At 40.4% G+C, this 14,223-nt stretch overlaps 1 protein-coding gene across 3 annotated transcripts in view; it reads left to right on the top strand.

Annotated features, from left to right (window-relative positions):
* The window catches only part of LOC117402736 (ral GTPase-activating protein subunit alpha-2-like), a 179,479-nt gene extending 174,196 nt beyond the window's left edge, over positions 1-5,283 (top strand). For 2 of the 3 annotated variants that reach the window (XM_034004162.3, XM_034004163.3), the window contains one exon: positions 3,906-5,283. In XM_034004162.3, the coding sequence (XP_033860053.3) occupies positions 3,906-4,060 (155 nt within the window). In that variant the 3' untranslated portion in view covers positions 4,061-5,283. Of the gene's footprint in view, positions 1-1,635; positions 1,675-3,905 lie in introns of all 3 variants that reach the window. The other variant, XM_034004164.3, reaches the window with a different exon arrangement.
* Positions 5,284-14,223: the final 8,940 nt, after the last annotated feature.

Here is a 14,223-nt window from a genome sequence, read left to right on the forward strand (position 1 = left end):
TTTGATAATACCCTTACTGTAAAAACTACACTAAAGTTAAACACAAAGAGCAAGTGAGCTGCTTAACTGAATTAATTCCCGTCCTTTTTTTGATCCCAGCTATGTCCAAAGACAACGCGCGTCTGCCCTCCACGTTAGTAAATATAGTTGGTGAACTGGATGTCATAAGCCAGCTCAATCGCCCAAAACAGCGCAACAACATCCAAGTTGTTGATGCCCTCTCAGAACTGACCAAATAAAATTGCAAATGAACGTATTGATTGTTATTTTATATAATATTTAACACAACAGTAAATCCAACGCAACTTAAAAGAAAGGAGAGAATCTCTGACAGCATGAGCCTCCTCTGATCACTGCTGTCCAATTGAAACTGGCGGCTCAGGTAACCTTCACAGTTGCCAGGTCCGCTTATAATAAATGTGGTCTCGGGTTGTAATTTGCATAAACACCCATACTCTAACATGGGGTGCGCTTGTTTTGGGCTTAATGTGAAAGGCAGTGCTGCTTTTTTTTCTCGTGAGACTGTAACCTTCCCCGTCTGTCTCACAGGTAGCCACTATTCCTGAACATCTCATTTTGTTGTTGACAAGAGTTTGTGCAGGCAGCAGGCAGTGGCAATTTTGGGAACAAATTAATGCACTTCAATCCGTTTCATCAGTATCTGCCACCTCCCTTTCAAGTGCCCACTACCCGTATTTGCCCAAACATGATGTTGAATGCTTCCTCAGCAGCTGTCAGCTGTCCGGACGGGTAGGGTTTCTAAGCCAGGGTAGTATACGCAGTATAACCTGATCCCCTATATGCTGTATTGCCTGAATGAAAAGTTTTCAGCCATGGTATACCTCCGAGTTAATTTTTAATTAATGAGTCGTCAGATAAATTAGTTGAAACCGGATTCAATACTAACAACAAACCAACCCACCTGACATTTGAAAACCAATTTGGTCAAGAGCAGAAAACACATTATTAACCAAGCAGGCACAGGGTATTTTGCTTTATTACAGCAGCTCAGATTCACTCATGTACCAGTTCTCTGCGCATGGAAACCACATTTTCACAAAATGTCACTAGTAATCTTCAAAAACAGCACGAGTACTTTACACATAGCTAATTTACATATCAACCCCCACCTTTCCCATTCATTTGCATGATGTCGGGTGAAAAGCCCTGTTTACTCGAGTAAAATAAACTGAGCGAATGGAAACCCCAAAAAGCATTTTACACAAGACATTTTTCTTGTGTAAATGTCTCGAGTTAAAAAAAAACTTGCATGGAAACCCCATGAATGAGTTCTGATTCTGTTTTTTTTCTTTTTTTTTTTTATTATTTTTGCTTAAGTATAAGCAAGGGGGACATGTAATAAAGGTTAATAATTACAAAATGAATGAGAATCACAGTCCACATCAATTTTTTTACCAAACAACATTAGTCAGTCTTTTGTGTACCAATAGCATATTATTGTTATACTGTTTATAACCAACATCATCTTGCAGGTTTGTTTCTGTGTGCCACAGTATCGCAAGTTTTCTGTTGCTTTTTACATCTCTATAAACATACTGTTCACTGTTGTTCATTAGGTCTGTTGTGATTGTCTTTCTTTTTACATGATGCTGTATTTTGTTTCTTTCCTTTTAGATTAAATATGTAAAGGTCTGATTACAGTAAATGATGAAGGTAAGACCAATTCTAACGCTGGACTAAAAAAAAAATCTACATCCTGCTTTTTTATTCAGCTCCGTTTTACTAACAAACTTCATTTAATGTTGTTTAAAAAAAAAAAAAAAAAAAGTGTGGGTTTTTGTTAAGTTGGGCTGCTAATTGCAACTGAAGCACTGGATAAAATGTTGTTTGGAATTAACACCTGACCAAGCAGCAGCATGAACAATACTGCAATCCTAAAAGCATTTCCCTGCCCCTGCATGTCTGCGCTTTAACTAAAAAGCAAACTTTGTCCCTTTTTTTGTGCCTGTTGGCCTGGGGCAGAATCTGGCACTAACACCTGCCATACTGGAAAACGTCTTTGTCAATTTTTTTTTTGCTTTGTTTTCAATTGCTGCAGAAGAGCCAATGGCAATGAAGTCCATTTCCTTTTGTTGTTGTTGTTGCTGAACAGTCTTGAAATGGCGTAGATCAGAAGTGGCACGTGCTGTGCTGCTGCTTCAGAGTCAGCTTGGCTTAATAAGTGTGGTTTGGGGAGGAGGGGAGGCGGCAGAGTGCCAAGCCTGGGCCTCTTGGTGGAACAGCTGGGAGAGGAAGAGAAGACAAAAGGAAGGAAAGCTGAGTGCATGAACCTGAAGGAGAGTGGGAGGGGCTGTGTTCAAAAGGAAAGCTGAGTATGAACCTGAAGCAGTGTGGGAGGAGCTGTGTTGAGTGTGTGAACCTGAAGCAGTGTGGGAGGAGCTGTGTTGAGTGTGTGAACCTGAAGCAGTGTGGGAGGATCTGTGTTGAGTGTGTGAACCTGAAGCAGTGTGGGAGGAGCTGTGTTGAGTGTGTGAACCTGAAGCAGTGTGGGAGCGGCTGGGTTCACGCCAGGTGTGACCCTGCTGCAAACTTGTTGGTTCAGCTTGTTTGTCTGGGTAATTTAAAACACAGTTCACAGGACCAAGGGGGTTGAGAAATGGAATTTAATACCCCTATCCTAAAGCAAACCTCAGCCGAAATTTGTCAAAAACAGCTCAATTGAGTATGAAGTATAGTAGGATGTACATATTGTTTTGGATAGTGGAAGTGGCTAAAAAGATTTATGATTTATATTTATTGCGAGAAGCAACTGTAATATAGTTTGGTAATACTAGCTTCAGTTGGCACATTTTGCTTTAGGAATTGATACAGAGAGAAGGTTGCTCAAATAAAATAAAAACCAACATGTTTTGTTTGCTAAGCTACAGCATCCACACAGACTTGAACGCATAACACAAGTTTGGTGGATAACAGGTAGCTGTTAGCCAGCCTGTTATCTAAACGCCTCTCGCTGCTCCTAGTTAAACCATTAAGATTGGCGCCAGGCAGCTTCCAGGGGGAATTCTAATATTTGTATGAAAGCCTTTATCTGTTGTGGTATCACTTGCACACTCTGCAGCTACTATCTTCCTGTCAGTCAGGCTTGGATCAGAGAGAGCTTCAAGGCTGATAGCTTGGTGAGGGCTTACCAGAAAGAAAGTTTCACTGCTAGAATGTGTGAGCTGTAAAGGCTGGTGGCATGTGGGTGATTCTAAGTTGCCTAGGTGTGGTCTGCCGTTGCACACGCTTGCCTGTTTGTGCTGTGGAGCTTTTCATATGCACAAAAGCTTTGATTGTTGCTCTTAAGAGACCTTACGTAGAAGTTGCTAATGCTTGCCCAGTGGGCTGAGTCTACATTACTCTGACCATCTGCTGTTCTTTTTAGCTACAGGAACTTGAGACCCTCTCTCATATATATATATATATATATATATATATATATATATATATATATATATATACACACACACAAAGAAAGCCGAACAGATGCCAGCTTGACATAGCAAAGTCAAGCTGGCATCTTGGAGGCTTAAAATGGCAGTCATTGGGGAAAGAAAAAAAAAAAGATTGAGTGTTCTTATTTCTTATACACTATAGATATTTCTTCTCATATAACAAAAACAACATCACAATACATGTGGGAATGCATGGTTCCAGTATCTAGTGCAGTACAGACAATGTCATACATCAGACTAAACAAAGGTTGGAAATGATACACTATCATCATTTTAAACATGGGTCTTGCTTTTCTCAAAAACAAAAAAACATTACATTAACATATATTTTACATTATTCAATAACGTGGATAGTGACCATAAACTGTCCATGCTGTTGGCAGTGCAGGTCTCAGCACTGTGTGTCTGTGTTGGTTGCTGGCTTGACTGTGGTGCTCTCTGTGTTTCTAGGCTCCCTCAGTGGCAGTGCGAGTGCTGAGCTCCCCGTTGCTGTAGGAACGGACTCCACAGATCAGGTCTCCCCTACAATGCCTCGCTCCACAAGGAGCCGAGTCCCTGGGAAACTCCGTCGCTCTGCCAGCGCCATCAGCAAATCCTCAAACTGACTGTGGGGCCTTCCATTTCAAACACTGTACATTTTACCAGTAACATTGGCACTTTTCATTATTCTTTAATCATTCTTTATTTCTTCTTGTGGTTTTTTATGAAGAAAAAGTCAGACCAGTTGGAAAGCAGTTGGCGTGTTTCTTTTTGCTGTGCTTTATCAGGTTTGTTAGGGATACCTGCAAAACAAACACCACCTGATCATATTGTAAGGATAGGGAATTTGTTGGGAGCAATATTTAATACCTGTTAACACTGTTGGTCATTCAGTACAGTACAAGTTCAGTACAGTTCAAGTGAGATGAAAAAGGAACCTAATCCATTTAAGACCAACAGGTACAAAATTGCCCTTTTGATGGCTTTTTAACAGTGCTGTTGTTGGTGCTTTGTTGGTACAGTTTTCCCAATACTTTTTCTTTTTCACTCGCTGTGCTTTTATAACCCTCAGTCCAAGAAAGCTCATGCATGTTTGTTAGCCACACCACTTCATTACCTCTTCTTAAAGCACAGTGCTGTCCATGGTACTGAGGAAACCACCATTCTCAGAAAGAGGGCCTGAAGGGGCCTGGTTTAGAAAGACAGGTATCGCCTTCCTCTACAAAGCAAGAAAAAACACTGGGAACACTGCACCCGAAACTAAACACAGAAGGGCACTCAAAAGATCATGTTTGTTTGTCTTTTTTTTTTTTTTTTTTAATATTACTGAGGGAACAGATATTGGAATATTGCATATTGGAATTGAAAAAAAAAGTGGATTTTTTTTAATATTGTTGTATGCTTGCAAAATATTTTACAAGTCAGGGCAGATGAGTTTAGTTTAAAAAATAACATATTCAGGGATACAAAAAATGAAGCTATTCATGACATTTTATAACTGGAGTTATTTGTAGTATTACTGACTATTGTATGAGTGAGTAAATATAAGATGTGTGTCTCCGTCAGATTTGCACATGACCTCTGCATATTAACACTACGGGTGAAAAGAACGATTTGGTCATAGGAAGCTGATCTAAGGATAATCCTCAATCTTTATATGTATTGCCTTTTAGTTTGGCAGTTGCATTGCTAGATTTATCTCTCATTGATCTGGAAAACTACATATAGTTTGTTTTTCTACATCTAGCATAGTTTAGGTTTTGCTTGGTTTATGCTAACTAAATTAAGAGTATAAATATAATGCTGTGTATTATTCTGTTGAATTGTGAATAAAGAAATCTTAAGGTAACCTGTTATATATATATATATATATATATATATATATATATATATATATATATATATATATATATATATATATATATATATATAATTTTAATATACATTTCTTACCACAGAAGATTATTTTTTCTTCTTGTAAAGCTACAGACTTTCCATTATGACATTCATATATGTTGTTTTGGACTCTCTATCTGTGTTAACATGTGAATGTGTCTTCTGTTTTGAGATGAAAAATGCTTTAAAATTTTTATCATATGTAAATATTGAGTAATATTTGAGAAAGATTTGCAGTTATATTAAGTTATGTTTTTTGTTGGATTATTTTTTTTTTTTTTGCTGTCAGTTTTTGTGAGTTTGCTGATTTGATTAAACCTGCAATCAGAGCCTCAGGTGATGTCTTATCTGCAATGCTCTCTGTGTATCTGGATCAGAAACTGGAAAGTATTGCTAACAGCAGGCAGTACAGTGCACTTAATACAAATGTCAGGTTGGAGGGTACATTGTGTGTCGTATTGAAGTGAGTACAGTACTTTTCAGGTTTTCATTGCTTGGATAAATTAGAAGTGAAAGATAACTGATTGCCTTACATTATAGTTTTTACTTTATGCTGATCTATATGCCTAAATGGTGTCTTACACAAACACAGTGCATATAAATGTATAGGCAGTTATTCTATATTTTCCTCCAATCTTTAAAACAGTTGCAGAGCCAGTAGGTCATGGGTTCAGTACCTGTCACCTCTTTATTTATGTTTGAATATTTGAGTATTTTTCTAACCTTCTTGATTGGTATGCTGTGTAACGTGGAGGTATGATAATGGCTTCAGCAAATGCAGGAGCAGGTGATTTATAAAGCTGAAGAAACACTGAAATTTAAAGCTCAATGTAGATATACAATAACTCTAAACAATACACACAAGAATAACAAAATGCCAGCACTGAATCCAGTGTAGCCACCAGCTTATTTGAAAGCAGGTTGAGCTGTTTTTTTCACTGCTGTCCCTTGATACTACAGTTGCCATGTGAGCCAGGTATTACATGCACTGCACATGCTGTACTTGAGAAGCGACTCTGCCCTGCTGCACTGCAATGCCTTACCTATACATGATTATTAAGCACTGCTGAGTCACATAGGAGGCGCCATCTGAGAGTTGCACATTCTGTGTGTGTATATAAATATCTATATATGTATACATATATATATATATATATATAGATATAGATATATACATACATACACAGAGTGTGCAACTCTCAGATGATATATAATGTATGCAAATCAAGTTGTATCTTACATGGATCTGTCGACAAGAGTTTAACAACAGAACTAGTGTTGATTCTACATGTTAGATAGGAAATTGATTTGACTGTTTTATTTGAGGGTTCCTCTTCTGGTGCACATGTCTGTAATATATCTGTAAAACAGAAAAGAAGCTTGAAATTCCCATCTTAATTGTTAACATATCAAAATGTTTTTAATGATAAAAAAAGGAGAGTCCTGGATATCTTTGTTATTAGAAAATGTCAAATTTAAACAAAGTTTGATTAAAAATTATTTGAAATTCAAAATATCTCCTATTTGAATTCTCACTTGTTTTCCAGCGGTTGAAGTCTGTTTGCTTGCGTGCCTAACATTAACCCCCTAACCTCGCACTGATTTAATTGAACTTGCTTTGAAGAACCCTGGGTGCAATACTGAATTGAAAGTCCATGCAGGGAGAAACACTGGAGGTATCACAAGCAGACTATTCTGTTAATAAAGGGATTTCCTAAATTAATGATTTTTAATGGAATACTGGAGACACTATCATGAAGAAGATGATTTCTGCAGAGTGCTTTGGCCTCTAAGGTTAAAGGACACCAGGACTCTGTAGAACACGATTATTTAAGTAATATTATAATATAATTCTAACATCTTACAAAGATCTTATAAACCCATGTCATACAAAGTGCAGGGTCAAATGTGCTTTTATTTATTTGTATAGGGAATAGTAGCGCTACAGTCCTTGCTTGTTATCTCTGTTGTAAGCATTGCCACTAATGCATTTGTCATTTTTGTTAACGTTAAGGCAACAGTCATGTATGCACAAAGACCCTTATATTACTGTATAATATGAATTGATTCACCAGGATTTTCAAGCTTTGCAATTTAATTATTCTGCTTTTTTTCAAAGTATCTTAAGCGTTTTTAATACAATCTCAAACCAACTAACCATAGAACGTGAGATGTATTCTTCCTATGGTTTCTATTTAATCAGTCCAAGGGAGCTGTTTTTTGTCATTTCCATGTCAAACAAAAAATCATTTTAAACGAAGCAATGTTTTCTGATGACATTTCATATGCTTATGGGTCTTCCCAAACAGAAAATAGAATTTGTAAAATTGAAAAGAAATCAGAAAAATACAAGAACAATAAAATAAATGAAAAAAATATATGAAAAGTATAAAATTCATAATAAAAACAGCTACCTTCAACACAAATATTACAGTACAGTCTGGTATTTATTTAGTCGAGTATTTCTTTGTGAAAGAGGATGCATATGTGTAAACTGTATGGTTTTAAGACTTGACTATAGAAATGCAACTGGGGTGGTGTTATTTTGTGGCCCTTAAAGTTATTTTTAATATTTTTTTTCACAATTCAGCAAATGTATGTGACTGTAACTGATGAGCAACAAATTGGGTTCTCTAAAATTGTAAACATGCACGATTCTCTGGGTGAACTAGTTTGTCTTGTTCGTAGTGATTTGTGCAGTACTCAAGCACAGCATTGGAAGCTGACATTGTCTGGCGTTAAACGGGTACGCAAACCACATTCTGACGATGTACCACTTTCTGGCCCAACATCGGTTGTTTGACTGATCTTTACAAAAACATATTGACTACCTATCCAGCAGCCCATTTGTCTCAGCACTTGCCACTGTCCCGCCATCCAGACCACGTCCACCATGAGTGTCAAGACCTGGCACGGTGCCAGCCAGCGGGCGTCCAGTCCTGGCAGCGGTCCCGCTTGCGTTGAGAGCGATACACCCAGACCAGCTCTCCAGCTGTGAAGTGCCTCCCCTGTGCCCTGGCATCACAACTCCGTTTCTGCCAGGAGCCTGCAGCCTGCAACTGATCGGTGGATCCAGCTGTTGCAACTGATACATACTGTTTTGTGAGCTGATAACTCCTCATCAAACTTAAATTCAAATGGTTTATTCAGTCTTTTCAAATGTTACTTGCAAGAGTGTCTTGAGGCACACTGATTGGCTTATTCAATCAAGAACTGCCGTCATACCATTGAAACGTTTTGTATTCTGTGATTTCCACAAGTGCACCTCATTGCAACAAAATGGCATGTAAACAAATGCCAAAATATGCCACTGTTTCTCTTGCTACAAAAAGTTGGAAATTGTTCAAGCTCCTGAAAAAAACCTGAATCGGACACAAGGCTGGTGGCCTCAGACCCCCTTTTCAGCACAACAGCTGCAGTACTGGCGCGCTTCAGTTCCGTTTGGGACCTCCTCCCTTTCGAGGCATCACGAATACTTTAGTGACAGACCCTTTCCAGGCCTCGGTACTTCAGAAGAAAGTGGCCGCCTTCCTGTGCAGACCTCACCTCCCACGGAGAGGGGTACTACTCGAGGTATTTTCTGGTACCCAAAAAAGATGGAGGCTTTTGCCCCATCCTAGTCCTGAGGGTTATTAAAAGAAAGGAGTTTCCAGATGCTGACACACCGTCACATTCTCCAGTCCGTCCGGCCGGGTGACTGGTTCACCACCGTGGACTTACGGGATGCGTACTTTCATGTTCCCTTTCGTCCAGAGCCCAGGAAGGGTCAGCATCCGTCAGACTGGCGACTCCACCCTCAGATAGTGGAGCGCATTTGGGAACGGTTCAGGAAGGCACAGGTCGATCTCTTCGACACATTGGCCCCTGTGGTACTCCCTCCACCGTCTACGCCGAGTGGACCGCCTAAGCGCCCTAGCGCATGAATGGCCCAAGTGGCCCAGGAGAATCTGGTTTTCGACCCTGTGCCAGCTGTTACACGGCCAGTCCTGGGAGATCCCACTGCGCATGGATCTCTTCAGTCAGGCGAAAGGCTGTCTTTGGCACCCGGAACCGGGCAGGTTCCGGCTATGGGTCTGGCCCCTGAAAGGGACCGCTGGTTAGCCCTAGGGCTATCAGATGCTTTTGTGGGTATGTTGCAGAGCGCTAGGGCAGACTCCACTAGGTCTTTATATTTGTGTTCTTTCAGATTCTCTTTTCTTCCTTACATCAAGACTTCGTATGAGCCGTTCCTTCCTCTGAGTGTCGAACCCAGTTGGTAACTGGGACCCAGTCGCGAGGCTCCACCGATAACGACTCTCAGAGAAGTCAGAGGACTCTGTGTTTTCAGGGGCCCGGAGGCCGACAGGGCTAGCCTCGACTCCATAGGGAAGCCTCTCTCATTTGGAGTCCGGACCGTCCTTTTCTCTCTTCCCTGTTCTAGAGGCCGAGCATGCAATCCTAAATTGCAAAAACATCCCCTTCCTATCGCAGCCCTGGCTCCCGCCACATGAAATTTTTATATATATATATATATATATATATATATATATATATATATATATATATATATATATATATATGCAAAACATAATACTGCAAGTAATGCAACACTATTAGACACTTTATTTAACACAGAGTATCGCAAATCACGGTGTAACTGCAAAATGCATTTATGAACAGCACATTCTGTGTGACGTAATAGCCACACCACATTCTCAAAACAAACAAACATTTTATTTGAACTGTTCGATATATAGGGCAATGGTTTACAATTATAAAGAGCTTAAATCAAGGGCTTAAAACTTCTAGTCTACCAAAATGCAATGAAGTAGCCTATACAGAATATATATATATATATATATATATATATATATATATATATATATATATATATATATATATATATATATATATGACTAATGTATAGGCCTAACTAAAGAGGCTCATCATATTACAAGCCCCTCAAGCCTGTTCGTATAGGGTAACATTAAGTGCGGTTCATTAACACATTTTTAGGCCATCATAATAGCAATAGATCTGAGACGAAGACTGTTCAATAGAATATGAAGGTACTTGAATTTACTCAGTGGCCAATATTATTATAACAAAACTGTATTTAATGTAGTTAATCCCTTACACCCGCCCTACATGATTGCTATTTCCTGAAATCACTGACACTTTAAAATGTAAACTGTTCATTATTATTATTATTATTATTATTAAAACAAATACATTCCAAGGTAGTAGATATCATTAATATAATATTACGTGTTTATTATAATTGTTTTTATAAATGTTTGCTCAAATAATACCAAAATGAATGCCATATTTATACCAGTGATAGGCTACTTCACAGCATAAGAAAATGTAGTTTATAAAATAAGTATGTTTCTAATTGTAATCCCGTTAAAACAGTATGAAAAATAAAATTTCTAAAGTCACATATTGCCATAAATCCCATGCATTTGCTGTTTTTTGATACAATATCAGGTCATATTTTAATTTTATTTTGATTCGTGGTATTTAGGTAACTTGAGAGAATGTTTGATGTCAATTTAATGCGACAAAAAAAAGCTGGAGCTGCGGAGACTAAAGAGAGCTGAAGAACTAAAGAGAGCTGAAGAACTAAAGAGAGATGAAGAACAGAGAGAGAGCTGAAGAACTAAAGAGAGATGAAGAACAGAGAGAGAGCTGAAGAACAGAGAGAGAGCTGAAGAACAGAGAGAGAGCTGAAGAACAGAGAGAGAGCTGAAGAACAGAGAGAGAGCTGAAGAACAGAGAGAGAGCTGAAGAACTAAAGAGAGCTGAAGAACAGAGAGAGAGCTGAAGAACAGAGAGAGAGCTGAAGAACAGAGAGAGAGCTGAAGAACAGAGAGAGCTGAAGAACAGAGAGAGAGCTGAAGAACAGAGAGAGCTGAAGAACAGAGAGAGCTGAAGAACAGAGAGAGAGCTGAAGAACAGAGAGAGCTGAAGAACAGAGAGAGAGCTGAAGAACAGAGAGAGAGCTGAAGAACAGAGAGAGAGCTGAAGAACAGAGAGAGAGCTGAAGAACAGAGAGAGAGCTGAAGAACAGAGAGAGAGCTGAAGAACTAAAGAGAGCTGAAGAACAGAGAGAGCTGAAGAACAGAGAGAGAGCTGAAGAACTAAAGAGAGCTGAAGAACAGAGAGAGCTGAAGAACAGAGAGAGAGCTGAAGAACTAAAGAGAGCTGAAGAACAGAGAGAGAGCTGAAGAACAGAGAGAGAGCTGAAGAACTAAAGAGAGCTGAAGAACAGAGAGAGAGCTGAAGAACAGAGAGAGAGCTGAAGAACTAAAGAGAGCTGAAGAACTAAAGAGAGCTGAAGAACAGAGAGAGAGCTGAAGAACAGAGAGAGAGCTGAAGAACAGAGAGAGAGCTGAAGAACTAAAGAGAGCTGAAGAACAGAGAGAGAGCTGAAGAACAGAGAGAGAGCTGAAGAACTAAAGAGAGCTGAAGAACAGAGAGAGAGCTGAAGAACAGAGAGAGAGCTGAAGAACAGAGAGAGAGCTGAAGAACAGAGAGAGCTGAAGAACAGAGAGAGAGCTGAAGAACAGAGAGAGCTGAAGAACAGAGAGAGAGCTGAAGAACTAAAGAGAGCTGAAGAACAGAGAGAGAGCTGAAGAACAGAGAGCTGAAGAACTAAAGAGAGCTGAAGAACAGAGAGAGAGCTGAAGAACAGAGAGAGAGCTGAAGAACTAAAGAGAGCTGAAGAACAGAGAGAGAGCTGAAGAACAGAGAGAGAGCTGAAGAACTAAAGAGAGCTGAAGAACAGAGAGAGAGCTGAAGAACAGAGAGAGAGCTGAAGAACAGAGAGAGAGCTGAAGAACAGAGAGAGAGCTGAAGAACAGAGAGAGCTGAAGAACAGAGAGAGAGCTGAAGAACAGAGGGAGAGAATTGGAGTAGAAACAACCAAACAGAGCCAAAGAGAACCATGAAAGAAACCACAAACTGCACTTAGTTGGCTGTAGCACTGTAGCACACAGCCAAAACAGTGTGCTTTGGACTTTGTTTTATTTTATTTTATTATTTGTCACAGTCTGAGTAGCACTGCGCTGATCAGCTGTAGTTCTCTCTCTCTCTCTCTCTCTCTCTCTCTCTCTCTCTCTCTCTCTCTCTCTCTCTCTCTCTCTCTCTCTCTCTCTCTCTCTCTCTCTCTATATATATATATATATATATATATATATATATATATTATTCTAAAACTACAATATGTAGGTCATTCATGTTAATTTTTTTTAACTAGTTGATTAATTTAGTTTTTTATTTCTTATGTTTGATAGGTGATTCAGTATGCTTTTATATAATGATGTACCTGCTTCTCCTACATATTTTATTGTGTTCCATTTTTGGCAAAATATACCATAAACAAGTTTGCTAGTTTTGCATAACTGGTTTCTTATGACTAAATATTTATCTTCTCTATTTGCGATTTCACTTTTACCTTTAAAAATATATTTGCGTACTTATTATTATTATTATTATTATTATTATTATTATTATTATTATTATTATTATTATTTTTATTATTATTATTATTTATTTTATGTAAAATACCTTACATATGTTCTTACAGGCTTTAATGCCCTTTAATTAATATGTCTATGATCTGTTTATGTTTACTGTGGTCCAAAATGTCAGCTAAATTTGCGTCCCTTCTAAAAGTCACTACCAGCGCTTTTGGAAATGTTTTTTTTTTTTTTTTTCTTCTGAATTATGAAGTATATGTAAATGCTTCCACACTATTTGCTGAGGCTGCGGCGGGGCAGTTTGGGGTGGCTGTTTAGGGCGCTGGCCGTGGACACTGACACTGGTGTGTGGGCTGGCCACTGCGTTCCCTCTGCCTGCCAGGTGGGCCCGGTTGTTTGCTGCTGATGTGTCCTGTAGGCGATGCCTTAGGTCACCCAGCGGAGCCGTGGGGACTGGAACTGTTATGGTGACAGTCCACGTCTGAGGAGCTCGCCAGCGGTTCGACCTGCCCCAGGTTCGACCATGCCTCGCATTCCCGGTGGGATCTGTGTAAGATCTCCTCCACGGCTGGCCCAAAGGTGTGTCCTGGGGATATAGGCGCGTCAAGCAGCGCAACCTTATCCGCATCAGGAACTCGGGCTTGTGACAGCCACAGCTGTCTATGAGCCACAATCAAGCTAGCCAGGCTCCCGCCAAGAACTTGCCCTTGGAGACTGGAGATCTGCAGCAGCATGTGGGACAGGAGACATAGCTCAATGGCCACTGGCTCAGGGACTGGGGCCTCTCACAGTACAACATCCATTTAAGCCGTGAGCACACTCGCCATGTTTGACAGGCGAGTTGCCTGTGCCTCTGATGCATATCCCCCCTTGAGATGCGTTTCTGTCACCCTGCATTGAGGGTTCAGGCACGCCGGGTCTCTAGCCAACCCACCCACCGGCGGGGCCTTAGCCTGAGCCGCGGTGGTGGAGTCTACCAGGGGGAACCCCGCTAGGCCAAGCTTTTCCGCTCCTTCTAGAGAGGCAAGCAGTGCGGCCTGCTTTAGCAAGCTAGGACCTGAGGCCAGACGATCCCAGGAGGAGCGTACCTCCTCCATGAAATCTGGGAAGGCCGGGAACTTTTGAGGGTAAGGAGCCATCTCCTGCGTCCAGAAAACAGACCACTGTGGTTTTGCCGCTGGCATCCAGGGGACCTGCAGGAAGGCTGCAGCACGTCTCATAAGTGCTGAAACTGAGCTAGACAATGGGGGAGCACTGGCTTCCGAGGCTACCTTGAAGCCAGGTTCTTCCTCAGCAGGGTGTTCGCCTACCTGCATGTCAGAGGAGAAGAAGGTCTCTTCCCATCCACCCTGAACTCCCCTGGGGGAGGGGGGTATGGCAATTGGGGCTGCAATGGAGCCTGGACTACGGACAGGGCCGCAGGTGCCTGT

This window comes from Acipenser ruthenus, chromosome 5 (genome assembly GCF_902713425.1).
Source record: "Acipenser ruthenus chromosome 5, fAciRut3.2 maternal haplotype, whole genome shotgun sequence".
NCBI lineage: Eukaryota > Metazoa > Chordata > Actinopteri > Acipenseriformes > Acipenseridae > Acipenser > Acipenser ruthenus.